Raw genomic sequence first — 21,134 nt, forward strand, 5'->3', positions numbered from 1 at the left:
TCTCTTTAAAAGGGGCATCCAGTGGGAAGAAAGTTGGCATGAAGGGGAGGGGAGAAGGGAAGGGAAAAAAAACACTTTTTACACACAGAGGATAAACTGGGGAGCTGCACGAAGGCCTGGTATAAGATAAAGAAGGATAAGTGTGAGTCATGAAAACTCTCTAGTAGAGTTCAAGAATAAAAATATGGAGCAAGGAATGAGCAGTAGAGGTCCCATTTACGTGTGTGTGTATATATAAAATATTACAGAATAGTTATAGTGTATACATGATGTGATAGGTTGCCCCTCAGTGCAGGAAAGCTATAAGATTAATTCATGTTTTGTCCCCTTGGTCTTTTGAATATCACATTCTTCAATGAAGTCACGAGTTGGAGTTGTGGAGTAAAGAATCTGAAAAAAGAAAGAAAAATGCAGGCGTTTCCATGAACTCATCCGCAGCCCGAAGGTTGTGTCTATTTCTAGCACCAACCTTTTACCACCACTCCACACACTGCCTGATGATGCAATGCTGCACAGTTGTACAAAAACACCTTCAGTGTCTCTGCTTTTATAATGACTAAAATTCATCAACCGCTCACCCTTGTAAGAGATATTGATTTGTTGCAACAACACAATACCTTCACAGACTGCGACTCTGGCCTGACTGTTAAAACAGATATTGTTCCCTCCCTCTATAAGACTCCCTCTATAAGTAAGACGTCTGCAACCATATATATATATATATATATATATATATATATATATATATATATATATATATATATATATATATATATATATATATATATATATATATATATATATATATATATATATATATATATTCTGCTTTACCATGCTCAAACCTTGGCAAAGTAGTTGAGTTCTTCTTGGAAAAAGTCTTTACCCTGCTGAGAGTCTTTGCCCGTTCTGCCACAGCTAATGAAAGCCTGTCAGGGGGGGAAAAACACATACAAGCTAATGATGCCTGCCATAAGTGTCTTATCAGAATCAGAATCAGAATACTTTATTGATCCCTGGGGGAAATTATTTTTTGTTACATTATGCTAATGGCATGCTGAGTGTGAATAAAGCATGTGGGGCATGGCTTTACTTGTGCATGCATTACACATCTGGGGGTCTCTCAGAGGGGAACTGTGCACAGGTGTGTCAGTTATGGATGTGTGTGTAATGGAATTAAAGCATTTCATACTGCTTTGATAAATTTATAGTTTCTGCTTTGTTGGTCTAAAAAAAAAAGTAGAAAAGAACAAAATTGACATAATAAAACGGACGTTTTATCTTGGATTGTATGGGCTGGTATCTTTTCTTCATGTATATCTATGTGAGTGAGTGGCATGGCAAACTTAGTATAAATTCAGGCCAGCTACAGCTGAGCAGAGCAGCTGAGAGCTCAGCCAACCTTGCACCCTGTGATCGAGAGTTTCACGCTGTTGGCCAGCGGTCACGATCTGCTGAAGAACAGCGACTGCTCGCCCTCATTCGGACAGCCGCACTTGACAGACATCATCTTCTCTGATCTCAGATCAGAGCTCCCATGTCGCAGCTTCTTCGTGGCTGGCAGGCACCTAGTTATTCAGGCAGAGTGGTGAGGCACTTTGATGGCGCAAAATCGACCCTTCAATCAAATTCCAGTTTATCCTGTTTTGATTGATGTGGAGTGGATGGAAAAACACAGAAATGAGCATCGTAATTTAAGCTGTGTTATGTGGATGGGGTGAAGTGGAGCACTAAATTCTCTGTCATGTTTTGTTATTTTGGGTTCAGCAGACTGCATAAAAAAAAAATGAAAGAAAAGTGCATTTTTATTTATTTTTAGTTGTTTTTAACGTTACACACTAACAGTGCCTCATTGGACATTGTTCCATCTCACAGTTAAGACCCCTAAATGCTGGCATATTGTAGAAAAAAGAAAAACAAATGTTAGTAAGAAATCAGCGTAAAGCTTTGAAGTCATAGTGTGTAGAGGGCCATCACTGTCCACGAAGCCAAAAGCTTATTGAAGTGATTTTAAGATCTGCTGGTGCCTATTTGTACAGGACAGACAGAACAGAGCAAAATGAAGATCTGAAGGGACTCTAGCAGGGCTTTAACCCCCCTGAGCACATGTTCAGATCTTTTAAGATAACGATCTGTGATGACTGAGTGTAGACATACGGCATTGTTCAAAATTCTTTAGACGCCCTTGATTTCTTTATAATTTGCTTCCCTTTTAAAATTGGTCTTGAGCAATAGTCCTACAGGCTTTCCAATGGTCTTTCAAAGTTTTTCTGTGGACATTTGGACATTTCCACGTCTGCAGAAAACGGTGGAGGCTCAGTGGTGTTGGAAACAAGCGCAGTGAGATTTTTGCTCCATTGTGTAAAAGTTTCTTGCCGAAGACAGTTCAGGCTGTGTTGAAGAATAAAGGTGACCTTACACGTTATTGACTTTAGAAATTGTTTTTACTGTATTTCCATGTATGTTTGCAAATATTTCAATAAATGTCTGAAGGCTATTTACTATTTTCCCACCAAATACAAAGTGATGAGCAGTGGCTCAGGACACTTCAGTGTCTCCGCAGTGCTAAACGTGCCTGTAGCTTAAGTTATCGCTTTGGCGTGGTTTGAATCTCCAAAAGGAGGCAGCTTTAATGATGTAGAGAGAAGAGCTCGCCTTTTTAGCCTTTTACTTATTAAAGATGGCCTGATCCGGCTTTCTTCTAGTTCCATAGTGATACCTCGACTGTGTGTATCTGCTGATAACAGGAACTGAGCCGATACCAGTGTTAAATTAATAATGGGTGACCATAACTGAACAACAGAGACCGAGAATCATTGTTATATGTGTAAAGAAACATCAAACTCAACTTTAAAGATCCTTTCAAACTTTGTAACATAAAGTTTAAGAAAAAAATACATCCAAGAAATTTCCAGAATTTTTGGTTGATATCAACAAGATAAATACAATGGAACAGCAATGTACTTGTGTAATGCATCTGATTTATTTGCATCGGACTGACTTTAAAAATCACAAAGTGAATGCTACTGCTTCATTGTCAAACAGCTACGGAGCTGACAGGAGACAGCTGAAGTGAAATATTATTTAATGGCATTGACAACACGTTACTTTATCACAAGTATAATGAGAGCTTAAAGCAGCGTCCTTCTAACGTCTTGGACAAACTCTCTGAACAAAGTGAGAGTGAGTGAGAGAAAGAGAGAAAGCCACATCTGATCTTTTCACCCATGATGGCTCACTTTAACCACAGTTTGTTCTTACGTGAAACAGTTTTGCAAACATACAGACAGAAGCTGTTGGTGTAGCTACAGTGAAACACCTCCAACTCCAACAGAGAAGTGAACTGAGGGGACTGACACCGGATGATTGTCAGAGAGATTACCTTACAAAATAAAGCGCCTTGAGGCGACTGTTGTTGTGATTTGGTGCTGTATAAATAAGACTGAATTGAATTGATATGGGCTCCATCTTTTTGGGTCTATATCAGGCCGATATCCAGTCCAAATATCGAGTCGGCACAGCCCTATTACTTATGCTAATTTACCTTAGACTGTACATAAAAGATGGCTATCACCTTTTGACTTTCTGGCCACACGATTTGAAGCCTCAGAGTTGGTGCACTGGCTGGCACATTTTTGTTTTTGTAACCATAGGTGAGTGTTTGCAGATAGCTGCTGGGCACAGCTACCCATGACCAACAAAATCCAGATGATTTAGCTTTAAAAAAAAGATAATCTGTAATATTGATTTGAAGGTATAAATTCTTATCTTGTGTTGACTTGAGGCTGGAGTTGACCCATGGTCACTGTCAAAACACACTTAATAGATGAATCATTCATCACAGTAATTGGTTGTAAAAATCAGAGGGAGTTTCTAAGTTGCATACTGATCAGCAGGGCTTCGTGCATTATGTTGGTCTGTGCCGATGTCACAAGTATTTTACTTGGTTGTTAACAGTGTGTTTTCTCAAACGTTAATTTAGGTGGGCTGGATTTACAACGATGCAAAACGAGAACATCGCCGAGAAGCTGAAAATGGCACAATGACCATTTTCCTCTCGATTATCTCGTTCTCATAATCATTGGAAGTCAAATTAATTGAAAAAAAAAATAATTGAAAATAAAATAGTCTGGGCAGAACTCCTATACTTAAGTCGTGTGCTGACTGCCTGTGGCAACCGTCGCAGTGTGTTTCACATCTTGTGCTGGATGTAGCTCCATAAAGCCAGCCATGTGAAATATTTTCCACTGAAAGGTTGATGGGTAGTAACATTGTGAAGTTCTCAGCCCGAGGCGAATGCTGCACAGGTCATCTGCAGGAAGCCGTTGCTCTCAGTGACTTTCTTTTCCAAGTACTGGAATGACAAAATGTCAACAAGTAATTAGCAGTGAAAACAAAGCTGTGACACGTTATTAAGCCGGTACAAATGAAGTTTGATTTTTAAAGAACGTAAATACAAGAAGAAGAGAAAGGTCAAGGAACTTGTTTTCCAGAGTGTAGCTTACATTAATCACTATGATTAGCTCGTTAGTATCTAGTTTTGGCTGTAGATTTATGCTCATTGACTTGCAGTGTATGCTGTTTAAGAGCTTTTCCACTTCGGGGCCAGTTACTCCGACAACTGATGGCTTTTCTTCTGATCAATGAATGTTGACAGACGATCCCTCTTTCCTTCACACAACCTTTTAAGGCTTTGATTTGGTTTCTTATGTTGTTGTTTTTTAATAAAATTAAGTCAGAAAATGACTTTGTCTTTTGGACACAGCTTGATTAATCACTGGGCTACTGTGCTTGTGTTTCCAGGTTTATGCACATTGCAAACAACCAATAAATAAATTGGCTATTTGCAATTTTCTCAGTAGAAATCTGTAACTGTGGTCTAAGATGCCGAGATATAAATTCTTAATCTAGTGGTAATACCCTAGCTGATATTCATGCCATGCTTTCATCTTTTGTTTTTTTGCGTAGTGGCACTACTTTAAAAAAAATTGTAAAATAACACAGCCGTGCCTCAGCATAGAGTCATTTTAGCGGCACTTGCAAGGTAATAACCACTTAGAATATGGGATTGCTTCTGTGCGGAGTGAATATATCCTTGACAGCCGACTAACACACAGTTTTTTTTTTTTGGTTTGTTTTCCAGATTACCCAGGAGCAGTTTATTCTTGCATCCCAGTCCCTGCACCTCCAACGACCAGGCTGCGATGCCGTGTACCCGGTGGGTTTATACGGGTGGAGAAAAAGATGCCTTTATTTCTTCCTGCTACTGCTCCTGGTCACCATGATAGTTAACCTGGCCCTCACCGTCTGGATCATAAAGGTTATGAACTTCTCAGTGGTGAGTACAGCACGGCAAACACACACTTTGAGTTATCAGAAGGAAGCCTATGATCTCATCATTAAAGTCGACATATGAATAGATTCTGACTGATGTTAATATTTGGTGATTTAAAAAGTTGATTTGGGCCAGTAATTATTTTTCTTGCAGGCACAAAAAACATAAACAGATTTTTTTAATAACATTTGTTACATGTATTTATTTGTGAATTCTTACTGAGATAACATGACTGCTGTTTAAAAATGATCTTGTTTTATTGTCACAACAACTCGTGGATTACTGTGCCCAGATCAGCTGGTTCTTTCCAATCTTTCCAATCCAGTTTATTTATAGAGCACTTTTTATTGAAAACACAAGTTTGACAAGGTCTCATACAAAGGAGCAGTACACTCTCAAAAAGTCAGTGAAACAAAAAAACCCTTACCAATAATATTAATAATTCATTCATTCATTCATTCATTCATTCATTCATTCATTCATTCATTCATTCATTCATTTATTTGTTCATTTCAGGCACAACAAAAATACATATATTGAACATAAAGTGCACAAAACAAAAACAAAAATTACCTGAAAAGGAGTGGGACGAAGAAAACTTATTAAATCCCACCCGTGTACTCACTCATCAACAAAAAACAATAAGCTTCCCGCAACTAAATAATAAATATAAGGTAAGAAAACACCATTCTGATTTAAATACCAAGGAACAAAGATGAGTTTTAAGATGTGTTTTAAAGGGAGCCAGTTTAGCTCAGTGAGTGAGCAGGTGACCCTGTGCCTTGTTTGGTATCATCCTTTTCAGCACAACCTCAGTTGTGTTTTCATTTTGACATACTGTATTAACACAATTGATCTAAAATTAGACAAAAAAACAAAATCAGAGTAGAAAATGTTATATTTTTTACTGTAACAACCAAAAACATGTTTAATGAATCATATTTCATAACTTTAAATGCAAATATAAATAGTCAAATCTAAAATCCTATGCACAAGTTTTGCAAACAAAGTTTGCAGTTATTTATTATTTGCATCCATTTACCTTTTACCTTGATTTTTTTTAAATAACCATTTCAAACTATTTACAGAACAATCAGCTGTTCTGCATTCAATAAGATGCCACACAAATTATTTGTGCCACTTAGGGATGGGTATCGTTTAGATTTTATCTGATACCAGTGCCAAACCGGTACTTTTGAAACGGTGCCGGTGCTTAAACGGTGCTTAAAGAATGGAGAACACAAACTTTGTCCAAAAACCTCTCATGTTTAGCTGTTTTTTTGTAAAAAGATAACAATGTTAGCCTTTTCTGTAGCTATAGGTTGTATTAGAGAATTTACAGAATTTATCTGCTTGTCTTGCATAAAATGAAAGGCCAGTTTGAGACCAATATTAGCCACTGTGGTTTTAATATACGGCTGCAGAAGGCCCAGGATCAAGAGAGGAGCAGCGCACTACAGCAGTGGTTTAGGGAAGCTGACATCATTATTTTTATGGACATGTTTACCATTTCTATGCAGATAACACCCAAATTTACAACGCCATGGTTAAAAAAAAAAAAAAAATCAGTCCCAGCAGGAGACGGTAAAGAGGAAAAAAGAATTCCACATGACAGAGAGGCTAAGGAAGACAGTAGCTGTGTCCCGAAACGTAGGCTGCATCCTCCTGAGGCCGCATTTGTAGACCGATTATGTCACAGTGACGCGACAAAGGCTGTCTCAATTCGTAGACTCCTACGAATGCGGCCCACAAATGCTTCCTCCTTTTCCCCAGATTTGAAGGGTGGGTCGGGTGTATCCTTCATGGCCCAGCCAATTCCAGTTTCCAACAATGGCAGCTGCTACTAAGTTTTAATATTACTCTTTTATTCTTTGTGGGTCACAAAATAAACTTTTAAGATAGTTTCAGGCGAGAATGTAGCTGCGTAAACTTCAAATATCTGCTCGGTTTATCAAGACATCACATATTTGCAAAAGTGCTCCGATGTTTTCGGAGACGTCTGTTACCCACCAGATCGATAGCGAGTTGGGGGTTCAAGGGTCACTAGAACAGCGGACTCCCGTCTTCATCGTTTTCAGACCCCCAATGTCTTTCGCTACTCAGGTTAAACATGATATGTAAGTCACTCAGATAACTTAAAAATGTTATTGTTTGGCTTTTTTCAGTGTTTTATTTGTTCCTGAGTAAATCGGTTTGGTTGAGATCAAAGTTATTAGATTAGATTTGATTAAATAAAACTTGATTAATCCCTCGGGTGAGTTCCTCTGGTATTTTCACACAGCTGGATAAACATCAAACAGAAAACTGATTAAAAAGAAGTATGAGGTGGTCAAGGATTTCGGCAGTGTCCTGTTATATTTTAGACAGCAAGGAGCAGACAGCTGAGTTTATTAAACTCCACCGAGACAGCGGTGACGCAAATCTGAAGGCTAGACCGTCCTATTTCAGTCTTGCACTTCCGGCTTTTTCTTTGAAGGACCCGGCCTATGTAGACCGCTGCAGAGTCACCAAAGTGGACTACTTTTGTTTGTGGCTTTCCAAAAACATGATGCCTACAAGGAAGTTGGTTAGTGCCCTCTGGTGGACAGACTATGCAATGCCAGGACTCATAATATTGGTGGAATAGTGTTTCTCACCTTGCTTGTGTAATTTTTAAATGTTTATTTGCCAGCTGATAAAAATCCCAGTAGATATATATCAGCAAATGGATAATATTGGGCAATAATATCCGCCTGCTGCTATATCAGTCCCGCTCTAATCTGAAGTATGAAGAGGAGTATTTGAATAAGCCGGGGCTTGTCTGTGATTTGTGGACTCCCGTAGATAGAGGGAGCGGTCATGATTTTGGCTGCTTTGCTGCCTTCTGATTCCCCATTACTGAGGGGAAAATGAATTCCCACATTATCTTGCAGAATAATGTCACGGTGACTGAGTAAAGTTTGCAGGAAAAATAAATCTCCGACTGAATTTCATCAGACAAAAAAAAACAAAACAGTATTGTGTTTGGGGTGGCCTGAGAGGAAATCTTATTTCTGTATGTGCAGGTAGATATTTGAGACCAGCACTAGAGATCATATATTTATACATATATTCATAGGATCTCTAGTGCTGTCCTCAAACATGTAAAGAAAACTGGTCCAGAATTTCTCCTTAAAGCTGTCCGGCTCTCCTTCAGAGCTGTCAGATGTGCACAATTAAGCTCATTGTTGCAAGGAAGGCTTGTACTCTTATTAAATCCAGCATCACTGAAATGAAGTGTTGGTCTTAGCCCGTCCTCCTGTGCCTATCAGAGGTGTCGACCGCTAACTCAGTAGGAGAACCATAATGCTGTATCCAGAACAGCATTTGTGGTGTGCGTCTTGTTCTCTCAGACACATTAACAGTCGTTGGAAGCTTTTATTGCACTTAGAGCAGGCTAACAAGTTGTTGGCAGCACTGTCTTCGCTTTACCGTCTTTACCCTCTCTGATACACTCCAGTCTGTGCTGTGTTCCAACCCTCTCCTATGAAAAGCATTTATAGTAATAACATAATTATATAAATCAGACAAATCAGCCAGTGTATAGCAGTTAGATTTGATTGAGACTGCTTTAGTGTCTAAACTAAACAAGTATTGACAGCAGGGTTACAAATATAGGGGATCAAATATATAACGGGCATCTCGTGCTGTGTACTGGATTCGTCTGGATTCTGTAGTATTAGGAAAAGCCTTGGCAGCAGAACGTGTTAATCTCAAGCAAAATCCAAACAGGCAGAAGCTGCGAGCTCCTCCCGTGACATTTTCAGGGACAATGCACACAATTTACCATTTTGTCAACAAATTCCCAATGGCAGCACCCCTCCCAACCCCCCAAACCCCCTCGACTATTACAATCACTCCTCTGCTCCTTCTTCTGTCATCAATCTATGTCATGAGTGAAAGACCTTATCAGTGGTGTTGGTGTTGCTTCAGAAAATGCACTTCGCTGCTCCAGATCTCTCAGGACTCAGCAAGTTTCATTAAAAAAAAAAAAGCATAACAGTAGCTTCTAAGAACCGCACCACGAGGGCATTGCTGTTACATTTTAAAGTTGCCACTGATTATCATTTATTAAAATGAGACGGTATTGGAGAACTTGCATTAAAAAAATAAGTCACTTTGAACACTTGGTGCACGCAACAATGCTTGATTTAAAATAAAGCAAGATTTTCCACTCAGCAGCCATATTGACATCCTATCAAGGGAAAAAATCCTCAACATTAAGTTTCATTTTCTCCAGTACATAAAAACTGCATTACTGCATTTTGTTGCGGCAAAATGAGATTGTCAAGCACAACAACAAATTTCATTAAAACCTGCTATAAATGTTGCCAGAAAGAGTCAGTCTGCTATCAGTGAGTGATTAAATGGAGTCAAATTGGTAATATAACTGTAATAAATCATGAAAAATCTCATATCTGTTGTTGTCTACGTAGACAGAAATCCACAGAAATATAACCAGACTATAACCAGCTGGCAGTCAGTTGGGTCGAGTCCCCTGGAGTTGTGCTCACTGACAAAGACTCATTTAGACTGACGGCAACATGTTGGTAATCTGTCTATAAATGAGACAGCAAACCTTCAACAATCTCTCTCAGAGCGATTGCAGTCAGTCCAAGTCAGACTGCAGCTGTTTGCAGAAAGGTTGCCTCCTATCAGGTGACCTGTGCAATCGCCCTGTCCTCAAAAGTGATCTTGAGTGTGCAACACCCTCATGTTCTGGGTAACCACTTAGTCTGCCACACAATATGAAAAAATTCAAAACAGTCATCAGACAGCACCTGATTCTTTTTTTTTTTTTTTTTTTTTTTTTTTTTTTTGGAGATGTTGCTCTCCTATTTCTACTCATGTGACTGAGCCATTAGGTTTGGCTGAATTAGCTTTGTCAAGCTAAGTGTGTCTATTGCTGGATGGTAATTCAGTTAAGATAATTTAATGTAAGTTTTTTTGGCTAACATTATCTCTGGATGGTCGTGCATCAGATGATCACTCATATTTGTAGTATTTCCAGAGAGTTTTCATTTAATTGTTTGATGAAATATCGATATTTGGTATCCTTGTATTGATACAGTATCGTGGTAGTACAGTTTGTTTGTTTTATTGTGGTAACATGGTTTGACATGTAATATGTTGTGTAAATACAGTATAAGTAATTGCTCAATGATAATTCCATCATTAGAAAAGTAATAGACTGTCTTGCGTGTTCATTATGTTAATGTATTAGCAGGTATTCTGTTTGGCTAGAGATACACCACGGTGCTTCTATCATAACTCTGACAACCTAATCACACATTCAGTTGCTTCTGAATTTGACTCTCTATTCTGAATTTCAGTAAAAGTAGTTGTTCAGTATTTATAATCTCCAGGATGAACATTATTAGCTCAGTTCAAACAATGATGTTAAGCACTATGATGTAAGGCCAACAGGGATTCATTGCAGTTCTAGCAATCAAGCTCTTAAGACTTTGAGTCAACTATTAATCTTAGGATTAATAATCCAGTGGGACGGGATAAACACTCACCACAAAGCTGCCCGGTAAATCAGAAGTCACAACCTGAATGTTTCCAGCAAGCTGAGTGTGTGAATATCTCTGCGGTTACATCACACGGGCAGCCTGATGATGCACACTACTCAAAAGCATTGATTGTTAAAAATAAAGTTTCTCTGAAAATGCTTTTTTCCCCTCTAAATATGGGAAAATGGATTATGTGAGTCAATCCTTTTTGAAGTCACTGGTCTGAAAACCATGTGGGCTGTTTTCCCTTTTTATTTATTTATTAATTTTTTTCTGGGTGAAGCTATGTGCGTGTGCTATCTTGGATCCTCTGACTGGATCAAATAGGATGATAAAGCAGATATGTAGCATTAAAGAAACAACTCCAAAACTTCTGCCCGTCTGTCGAGGGCAGAGGGGGTAAAGCTCAGGTTGTTTTTGGCTCTACAGTTTCTCTTTTAACTGTGGCAGGAGTTCCTCCTCTGGAACATCACCCTTTGTTTCACTGATGCTGACGGTCTCCTTTAGCCTTTGAACATTATCGAACTGGGGCTGTTTGTGACGCCCTCCTTTTTCTCCTACCTCCCATCTACTTATTTAAGTGACTGCAGCATGTGCTGAATTCTTCACACCCACTATGCCGCCTCCTTCCAGCACAGCAGCAACTTCACAGTCTGACCTCCACACTGCCGCACACACCTCCGAAACTCCCCTGACTTTGTTCTCCTGTCTGTCCCTGCTCTTTGCTCTCATGCATGATGGCGCTCTCCCTGCTTTTCTCTGCCTCTGTAATTCACTCCATCCATTTGTGCCGCTAGCACTATGGACTCTTTCAACACATCCCTCAGGGCCAATCTGTTCATACACATCTCTACAAAGCTGCCCTCACACTTCAGTCTGCTCATTGTGGTGCAGCTAGGCATAACCTTGTCCAATTTCTACTGAATTATATACAGCCCAAAATCAGCCCCCGAGTAAATGTGAGGTGAAGTTGCGGGATCATGCTTCATTTCATACAGTATTTGGTATTTCATTATTTTTTTAAATTGATGTAGCTTCTGTTGAAACGGGATGGCAAAGAATCAATTTAAGTGCAAACCACTGGGCTGTTACCTGTGGAGAGAGGTAGGACTAGCTGTACAGCTAGATAGTTGAAAAATCAGTGTGACTTTTATTGGCGTGACTTTTGTAAAGCGCGCAGGTGAAGCAAAAGATCCCACCAATGACGTGCTGCTTTTCAGAAAGTTCAATCACACAGATGGCCAGACAACTTTTAAAGCTGAAAAGTTTAAATTTAGCTTCTTACTGCAGGAAAATCTCAAGTGAAACAAATTCGTTATTAACGATCCCTATTTTGTTCATTCTAGCATTAATTAACAGCTACGGTTACCCAGACGTTGTGCTATTAATAATGAAAACTTAAACGTGAAATCCTGAACACGTGGAAAGGTAGTTAAGGTGGAACAAATTTCTTTTGAGAATCAATTTTTTGAAAATATTTTTCTATTTCTATAGCAAAACACAAACTAAGATGCATTGAACATATTTACAGTCCGGACAATCAGAGAGAAAAATTAATTAATTAATTAAAAGTAAAGAAATTACTTAATTAAAACAAATATAGCAATAAATAAATAAATGAACAATTTAAATAATTTTAAGTACTAGTATTGGGACAATAATGCAACACACAAAAATAAGCTGGTAATTACCAAAATCCTTTTTTATGTTAACACCATTTATTTCCAAATGTACAGTTTTACCAAAAAAGAAAAAATGAGTAAAGCACATTGTTGCTTTTTTAATCAAGATACCAAATCAGTTATTTTCTTGCATTCCTGAGTAGAAGAATCAGCTTTAGTGGTTAAACTTGAACGTTGAACTAGTTTTAAGCAACTTTTTTGAGAGATTTCCCGAACTTCCTTGTTTTTATATATAGATATGTATATAAGATGTTTATTTGTTCATACCACATACTTTTTATTTTTTAATTTTATGAATGATGGATGTAGCCTCAATGACACATCCCATTGTGTAGCCAAATCATCAAAAAGTATCAAAGATGGTACAAAACAATGAAGCCAGTGCAAAATGGCTTAAATCTAAACACCACCACGATAGTTGTGGCTACAGAAAGACTTCCTGTCCTATAGAAGTATATGAGAAAAACAGCTTTCCGTCTTGACCTCTGTGAACTCTTTCCTGCAGAGTTTATGGGCTCAGTCACACAGTTTGAGAAGCGCTTATGTAAAACTTGAAGGTGAGTAAGATAATGGATAATAGCTGGAACGGGCCATCTCTGCAGAATATGGATGTCTTTAATGTCACGTGCCTCTCCTTTCTAATGGTTTTCCTGCTATTACATGCCAAGTGTCTGATTTGACTGTTAAATTCTAATACAGCGCGCTGCTTGAAATGTAAGTTGGTCCTTTTTCAAAGAGGAGTTGGCTGGCTCTTGCAGTTATTAATCATTAAACCGTGTGTGGCGAGGAGCATCTTGAGCCGTTTTGATAGCAGTTAAAGAAAGCTGGTGTGTAAGTGGCAGTGACTGTCAGGTCCCATATGGTTAAAAAAGCTCTGTTGACATTGTTCGCAGCCATTATTTTCCACAGCAGTGTCTTTAATTTTGTCCAATTTATCACACGTGCCCATTTATGTAAATGCAGTGGACAAAACATTAGCAGCAGCTTTGAATGTATCACAGTGCAGTACAACACTACCCACTTTGACCTTGGTAAGACGAAAACCCCCAAAACTTGCATATTAATATACAATATTGAGCTAATACTATTTCATGCAAATCAGCAGGACCATAAATCTAATTTCTTTCTTATTTCCATGAGTCTTCTCAACATTCGCTTCCATAGCTGCCACATTAGTCTGTTCCTCCTCAGTTTGCCTCCCACTGCATGCAGCCTGTCACCCTGACAGTGCTGAGTGTCTGTGGCATTGTCACCTCGATGTCATGTCCTACTTCTTCCCTGTCACTCAGCCCCGCTGCCTGTCCACCGGCCTGTCTGCTACACAACAGCTTGAGCTCCGTCTAATGTACTTCACCGACGCCAGGATCCTTTTTTTTTTCTTTTTTAAAAAACGTTTGGGAAGCTATAACCCTTTAAATCAAATCAGGAAAATGAACACAGCTTCTTACAGCGTCACTGATGATCATGACTCTGTTTCAGGATGGAATGGGAAACCTCAAGCTGAACCAGGATGGGATTCGCATGGAGGGAATCAGCGAGTTTCTTTTGCCTCTGTATGTTAATGAGATTCAGTCCAGAAGGGTAAGTTGCTCCCTTTTCTCACCAGCTTCAAGTTGCTTGTTGATCAATACTCTGATGCACTAGGAATAAGTACCATTGACTGAAACGCATGTGAAAAGCTCTCAGGGAGAAAGATGTCTCTAAAGCTGCAGACAAGTTCATATTGATCTTTCACTGTTGAGGAAGTTATGATCAATTTATTATCAACAAAGGCCAACGTTCCTCCAAGCTCAGACTTTATGCATGCCTGGGTTTAAAAAATAAAATAAAATAAAAGACGACCCCTTTCCTCTCTGTGTATTACTCCTTTCCTCTTCGGCTTCCCTCATTTCCCGTCGTCCTATTATCAGGGCCTCCCATCGGCAGGAGGTGGGTAATAGGCTGCTTCTCAGCTCCTCTCAGGCCACACACAACCTACAGGAGATTACAGACGATTACAGGGGGGGACCAGAGTGTCCCTGCTGGATTTCCAATCAAGCCCACACGATAAATTCCTCCCCCTGTGCACTTCCTCCCTCTCCTTTCTCCTCTTTGATGTTTAGTAGATTAACCAACACAGCTCCAGCCCAAAGTTGATCCAAATGTTCTTCTCCCACACAAATCACAGACACTCAGTTGGATCATCCCCTTTTTCAGTGATTAGGCATGGTGCAGAAAGCAATTTCAAGCACTGTAGGCTAGGGTTCCAGTATAAATTTGATTTTTTTTTTTTTCTGCTTTTTCTCCTTTTTTTTTCTTTTTTTTGAGGGACATGGATGGAGGAAGTGGCTCGATTATGGCTCCAATTTGCCACAGCAGATTGAGAAACAACTCCGAATTGCCCACTCGTGCTCTTTGATGTCCTACTTGGAGCTAAATGTTGATTTAAATATAACGCTCTTGTGCCTTAGCGGTAGAAGGAAAAACCACCTCACGGCCGTAGCAGATGCCCAAAACTGAGTATTAGACAAAGCCAATATTTCACCGCTTAGTTCAATACCACCTGCAGACATTTTTACGGTCTTGTTTTACAGACAGCGCTGTGCAGGGCCCCTCTTATCTGCCGCACCAGAGATATTTGCAGGACAAAAGTCTCCATGGGTCACTCAATATTTCCTCACCTGAGGAAATATGTCAAGCACACACAGAGCAGGGATTATGGTTATGTTTACACAACAGTGCACGGTGCTTCTCTACAGTCAGATAACCAGCATTGATCAATAAGCCATTACCACAAATGGCAGTGAACTTGGTAGTGCATCAAAGGTTTCTTAAAATCAAATATAGCATGACCTTCTTTATTTATTTATTTATTTATTTTTTCAAGCTGCAGCTGCTAAACTCACAGTAAGCTGTAGTTTGATATGTTTTTTTTCCTTTTCACGAGTCAATCATTGCTTTAAATTTTAATCAGTAACTGAAGCTGTAATCTGCGGGTAACATATTGAAATACTCCCTCTGCTTATTTTGGCAGTAACTCTGATCGCTGGCAGCAAAGTACATGCTGAGTAGCCCCTTAAAAAGGCAGAGCAGCGTCAGAGTAGCATGTTGCGAGGTGACAGCTGTTCTCTTTCAGTTTACATTGATTAACCGAGCAAAAGGCATGGGAAAAATGCAATCAGGTTGTTTTTGTTGTGTTTGTGAGGTGTCAGCAGGTTAGCATTTTGACCTGCAGACTCTTTTGCAGGTCGAAATGATTAAAAGAAAGTCACTGTGGATGATACGCTCTGTTTAAAGGCGTGTGTGTGTGTGTTGTTGTGGGGTTTTTTGTTTTTTTTTACTGTCATTCTGTATCATTGTTGCTGTTTGGCCTTACTTTCAAATTCAATTGAATTCAAATGAGTTGAGTTGAAGTTTAGTTTATTCCTGCACATTTAATTGCATCCACCTACCTGTCACCCAGGGGAGTGAGGCAGACAGGAGGGAAATAAGAAAGGAAGGAAGAAAGAAGCCACTGTTAATCATAAAACCAAAGTCTTGTCGGTTTTGTTTAAATCTTTATTTAACCATGAAGTGGAGCTCTTGAGATTTAAAATCTCTTTTGTGCGAGTTCGCTGGAGAGCGGGCTGCGCCAACCTAGTGTTTATTTAATGGTAGGTTAATGCAGTTTACAATCTCTGTGTGACACTGGTGATAATGGGTGGATGACTGGATATGTAAAGCGCTTTGGGGTCCTTAGGGACTAGTAAAGCACTATATAAATACAGGCCATTTACCATTTATTTTACCATAAATAGGCCACATTAATAAATCAGGGTAGTTACCCACAAAACAAAAGCTAAAGATTTAAGCAATGTTTTAATAAATATATTAGTAAGAGTTTAAATTAGATTTTTAACACATTTTATTTCATTTTTCTTGTAGTATAAATTGTTATTTAACAGTATTTATTGGTTACATGTAACAAGTTTTGTCTCGGCAGTGTACAGGATCACTGAATGTTTGGATTTCTGTGTGACTTTTGTAAACCTTTTCATATTGAGAGCTTAAAATCATGTATCATAACCATATGTATATCAGAGTTCTTGTTTTGATGAACCTACAGAAAAAGGCTCTTCAGTTTTATTTTGTGTGTGTGTGTGTGTCTTTTTAGTTTTTTTCACCCACAACTTTAGCGTTTTGAGTCGCTCTGTCAACCTCAGCAGCAGCATATGGCTGTTTGAGTAGAAACCTCTGATAAAATCACTGTTCACAACTTGTTAGGCACCAAACAGCAGGCAGAGTCGCCGGTCTGCTGCTGAACATTTTGCAGATAAAGAGCCCGATATATGACCGAACAGAGTTAAAAGGAAAGCGCCTAAAAGCATCAGTTCAAAGGAATGCTAATGATGGTCAGCATCTGCTGCTGTATGTGTAAATAGTGTGTTAGTGTTAATGGGTTACCCATACTAACATCATGAGATGATCATATGTCTGCGTTCACAGCTTGTTGCACTTTACCAAGTGGTCAGAAAATCAATTATTGCTGCTTTCAGTTTTGATATTATTAGTAAGTTTTTCCAGCCGTGTCTGTGTAACCTTATAGCCATGAAAATGTATTTGCTCCTTCCTGATTTTTTGCTTTTATGTTTTTTGCATATTTCTCACATTTTTTATGGTAACCTGAGTAAATAGCCACAGATGCAGTTGTTAAATGTTGATTAATTAAGAGAAAGAAATAATTCAAATCTATTTGGCCCTGTGTGAAAAAGTAATTGCCCCCCCCCGTTAAGTCATGAATTAACTGTGATAAACTGCATTTTTTGGAAAGCTGAGTTCAGTTTTACGAGCCATGCATACAAGACCTGCTGAATCAAGAAATCGCTCAAACAGAACCTGTCTGACAAAGTGAAGAAGTTTTTAAAAAAAAAAGCCAAAAATGCAAAAATGCGATCTAAAGAAGTCTTTGGCATCTATCAGTCTGGAAAGTGTTATAAAGCCACTTCTAGGGCTACCGACGACTCACTGTGGAGGTCACAAAAGAACCCAGAACAACGTACAAAGAGCCGCAGGCCTCACTTGTCTTACTTAAGGTCAGAGTTCATGATTGAACCAAAGAAAGAGACTGGGCATCCACGGGAGAGAACAAGGAGAAAACCACTGCTGACCAAAGGGAACTCAAGGGCTCGTCTCACATTTGCCAAAACCCGTCTTGATGATCTCAGAGACTTTTGGAAAATATTCTGCGGACTGACGAGACAAAAGTTGAACTTTTTGTCCTTTTACGTCTGCATGAAACTAACACAGCAATAAATAAAAAGAACACCAGCATTGAGATATGGTGGTGGTAGTTTGCTTTGCTTTTTCAGGTCTTGCTGTAACTGATGCAATGATGACTTTTTCTCTCTACCAGAAAATCCTGAAGGAGGATGTCCGGCCATCAGTTTGTGCCCTGATGCTCAAACACACTTGGGTTATGCAGCAGGACAATGATCCAAATCATACCAGGTTCACTTTTGAATGCCTCATAAAAGCAAATTTAAGCTTTTACTAGTCAAAGTCCAGAATCAAATCCAATTGAGGTGCTTTGGCTTGACCTTAAACAGGCCATTAATGTTGGAAAATCCAGTTTGGCCTAACTTAAAACAATTCTGCAAAGAGGACTGGCCGAAATTCCTCCAGATTGAAAGACTCAATGACTATAATCACAAAGGCTGCCACGATGACACAACCAGTTATTAGGCTTAGGGGGCAATTACTTTTTCACACAGGGTTGAGTAGATTTCAATAATTTTGTTCCTTTTAATAAAAAATGCTTTGCCCATATTGTAGAAAATGCTCAATAACACACACGCCATCAAATGAGGGTCTATTATCTATATTCATTCTAAGTGTTACCATAATGTTGAGTTGAAGAGTTGAAATAGTAAGGACATAAATGAAGTGTAAAACGTTAGAGCCTGTGAAGGTTCTCAGTCATCCAGGTCATCGTAGTCAAAGGAGCTTGCAACGAAAAGCGTCTGGACTTCTTTAAGTTGCTTGAAGACGTTTCACCTCTCATCCGAGAAGCTTCTTCAGTTCTAAGGTCAAATGGTGGAGAGTCCCAGATATAAACCTAGTTGGAGTTTCCCCCCACAGAGGGACAAAAGGACCCCCTGATGATCCTCTAATCGCCCCCCAGACGCTTTTCTTTGCAAAACGTTAGAGCCTAACACTCAGCTTGTTTTAATATGTGTGATAATGTTAGCCTATTTTGCTGCAGTTCTCATATGTACCTGTGCTGAGTTGTCTGTCAAAACTGACAGGCAGATGGATGGAAGGAAGAGTTTCGATATTATTTTTTTCCTGCCCCGAAGGCTTCCTCACTGCCTGCATGTCTGTCCACCTATCTCAGCCCTCCCTCCTTCCCCGCCTCTCCCCCGTCACCTGTCAGCTTCTGCAGATAGCACATTACATGCAAACTTGAGCTGTCCCACCAAACACAGTCTTTTATGAGGACTGTGAAAACAATACCGCGAGATGACCTTAATATCAGACGTTTGGATTACAACAAAATTCAAGCATATGATTGCGAGACAATAGCTTAAATTACACCTGTGAAAGCCACAATACTGTTATAATTTCAGGCACGACAAATCAGTTTGGAACTCAACATTTTTGCCCGTCTGAGTGCAACAGCAATTTCAGGCTTTTTGAAATCGTCGTCACACTTGGAGTTTTACCTGTCAGAGGAACACTGCATTTATAATTTCAAGTGTTTGTGAAAGCAGACGTGTGAGCGGGCACTTCTTCCCCCTCCCGCTTTCATCGAGAGGAAACTTCTCACAGGGTAGATCAGTACTAATCACTATCAGTATTGCAAAGATGTTGGAATAAATAAGGGTTGGATAGCTGGTTAGTATAAACTTTTAAATGACACTGGGACTGCACAGATGAATATATATGGCTATCTGAATATTTTGGTTGGGGCAAAGTTAAAGTTGGTTAACGTCAAGTTAAATGAAAGATTTTAGGCACGTGGGATTGCATAGCTTAAAGTCTCAGCAGATTTCTCTGCAAACAGAAAATGAATGCACAAAGGAGACGCGTCTTGAGTTTAGCAATTTATCTTTTGGAATTGCTCCTGTTTTGCACATGCATTAGGCTAATAATCTCTGCTGCCTTTAAGGACAAACTGTGGTCAAATTAGATTCAGTGAACAGCAGTGATATATTTTAGCAAAGTGGCCAGTCCACTCTAATTAGTCTTTTTGCTGTTTTTTTGTAATTTAATGATGTAATTCCAAGAACTTTCAATTACTGGCGATTAAGAGGCAAGTGTTTTTATTTATGATAAGAACTTTTTTTTCTTCTGCCAGCTCAAACATTTACAGAAAGAAAGAAATCAGCTGCTGGACTGGACATAACACAAGGCAGGAGGCCTGGGATGTACACCAACTACAAATTCTCCATTTATATAGTAAAGTAATTGTAGCTGAATTCTTTAACCCTCTCAAGCCACAGCTGCTTGCAACTGTAGAATTTTACCCCCATTAGGAACGACAGTACGGAGATCAAATCTGACAGCTGGGAGGCTCTAGATGTGGGAGCAGTCAGTCTTTATTTAAAGGTAATCTTCGCAAATCATGGAGCAGACATGGATTTTATAATAACACAACATTTCTGGGGTTTTTATAAATGATCTTGTAACTTTTTAACCACTAGATACAGATGGTACTGTCGCTGATAAAGATGTAAATCAAATGAAAACTTGGTTGGAATTTGAAAACTGAACACAGTGGTACGAGTGCATCGCAGTGCCCAGATACAGTTAATCACCATCTCTGCTGTTCAGACTGTTGGCTCTCGTTATCGTCTCCGGGGAGCCTGACTGATCTATAAATAGCCGCAGATGCAGGTGTATCTTTATTGGAGTGAAACTTCTCCTTCACTAAGCCTCACCTACTTGCATTTGATAAGCACGAGAGAGCTGATTGTAAGCACTATTTCTGAATTCAAGTCGGCAAAAGACGGCTTAAAGCCATCCACCTGTTAATCTCGAGCAGCTTAAACCACAAACTGCAGCGTCGCCTCGGAAAGCTAGAACCGCTTTGATTTGCATTGCACTAAAATACAGGCAACTTTTAATATTGAATATGACTGCAGACATGTTTTTAAACAGCCTGCTGCAAGATTTCTTATTTACCGTAAATGAGGAAATTAAGGCATAATAAGCATTGCTTTTTCACGCCTGGCATTTTAAAAAAATTACATTTAGTTGTGCCGCTCAGTATGTAAATGAGCCTCCAGCACAACAATCGGTATAATTAAAATTTAAATGTGTCTATGCAAATAGATAGTTAGGCTTACAGTTAAACTCTGAACAGTGCTCTTTATCTGTGCTTTAAACAGTTTTCATTTTATACTCACTCGCTGAAAGTCAACAGCGTCAGACAGCACACATTTGCTTTGTTTTGAAACTATTTCTTAGGAGCAGGGTGACGTGCTCTCGCTTTCTGCTCTGAACTTATTCATCATATGCGGGGAGGCATCCTCTGCCGTATACCAGTCATGGTAATTTTTCAGTCTGATGGGGCCCGGTACACCTACAACAACAGGCTCCGTTTACGTGCATTCACTCTGATCT

General features: G+C 39.2%; 1 protein-coding gene across 2 annotated transcripts in view; it reads left to right on the plus strand.

Annotated features, from left to right (window-relative positions):
- Positions 1 to 21,134, plus strand: part of LOC308400958 (zeta-sarcoglycan-like) — a 58,549-nt gene that overhangs the window by 9,676 nt on the left and 27,739 nt on the right. For both annotated transcript variants that reach the window (XR_013972455.1, XM_080889023.1), the window contains exons 2-3: positions 5,144 to 5,338; positions 14,031 to 14,132. Coding sequence is in view for 1 of the 2 variants with exons in the window: in XM_080889023.1 (XP_080745149.1) it covers positions 5,144 to 5,338; positions 14,031 to 14,132 (297 nt within the window). In the remaining variant the exon portion in view is untranslated. The remainder of the gene's footprint in view (positions 1 to 5,143; positions 5,339 to 14,030; positions 14,133 to 21,134) is intronic.

The sequence above is a fragment of the Rhamphochromis sp. 'chilingali' genome, assembly GCF_963969265.1.
Source record: "Rhamphochromis sp. 'chilingali' genome assembly, chromosome: 1".
Classification (NCBI taxonomy): Eukaryota; Metazoa; Chordata; class Actinopteri; order Cichliformes; family Cichlidae; genus Rhamphochromis; species Rhamphochromis sp. 'chilingali'.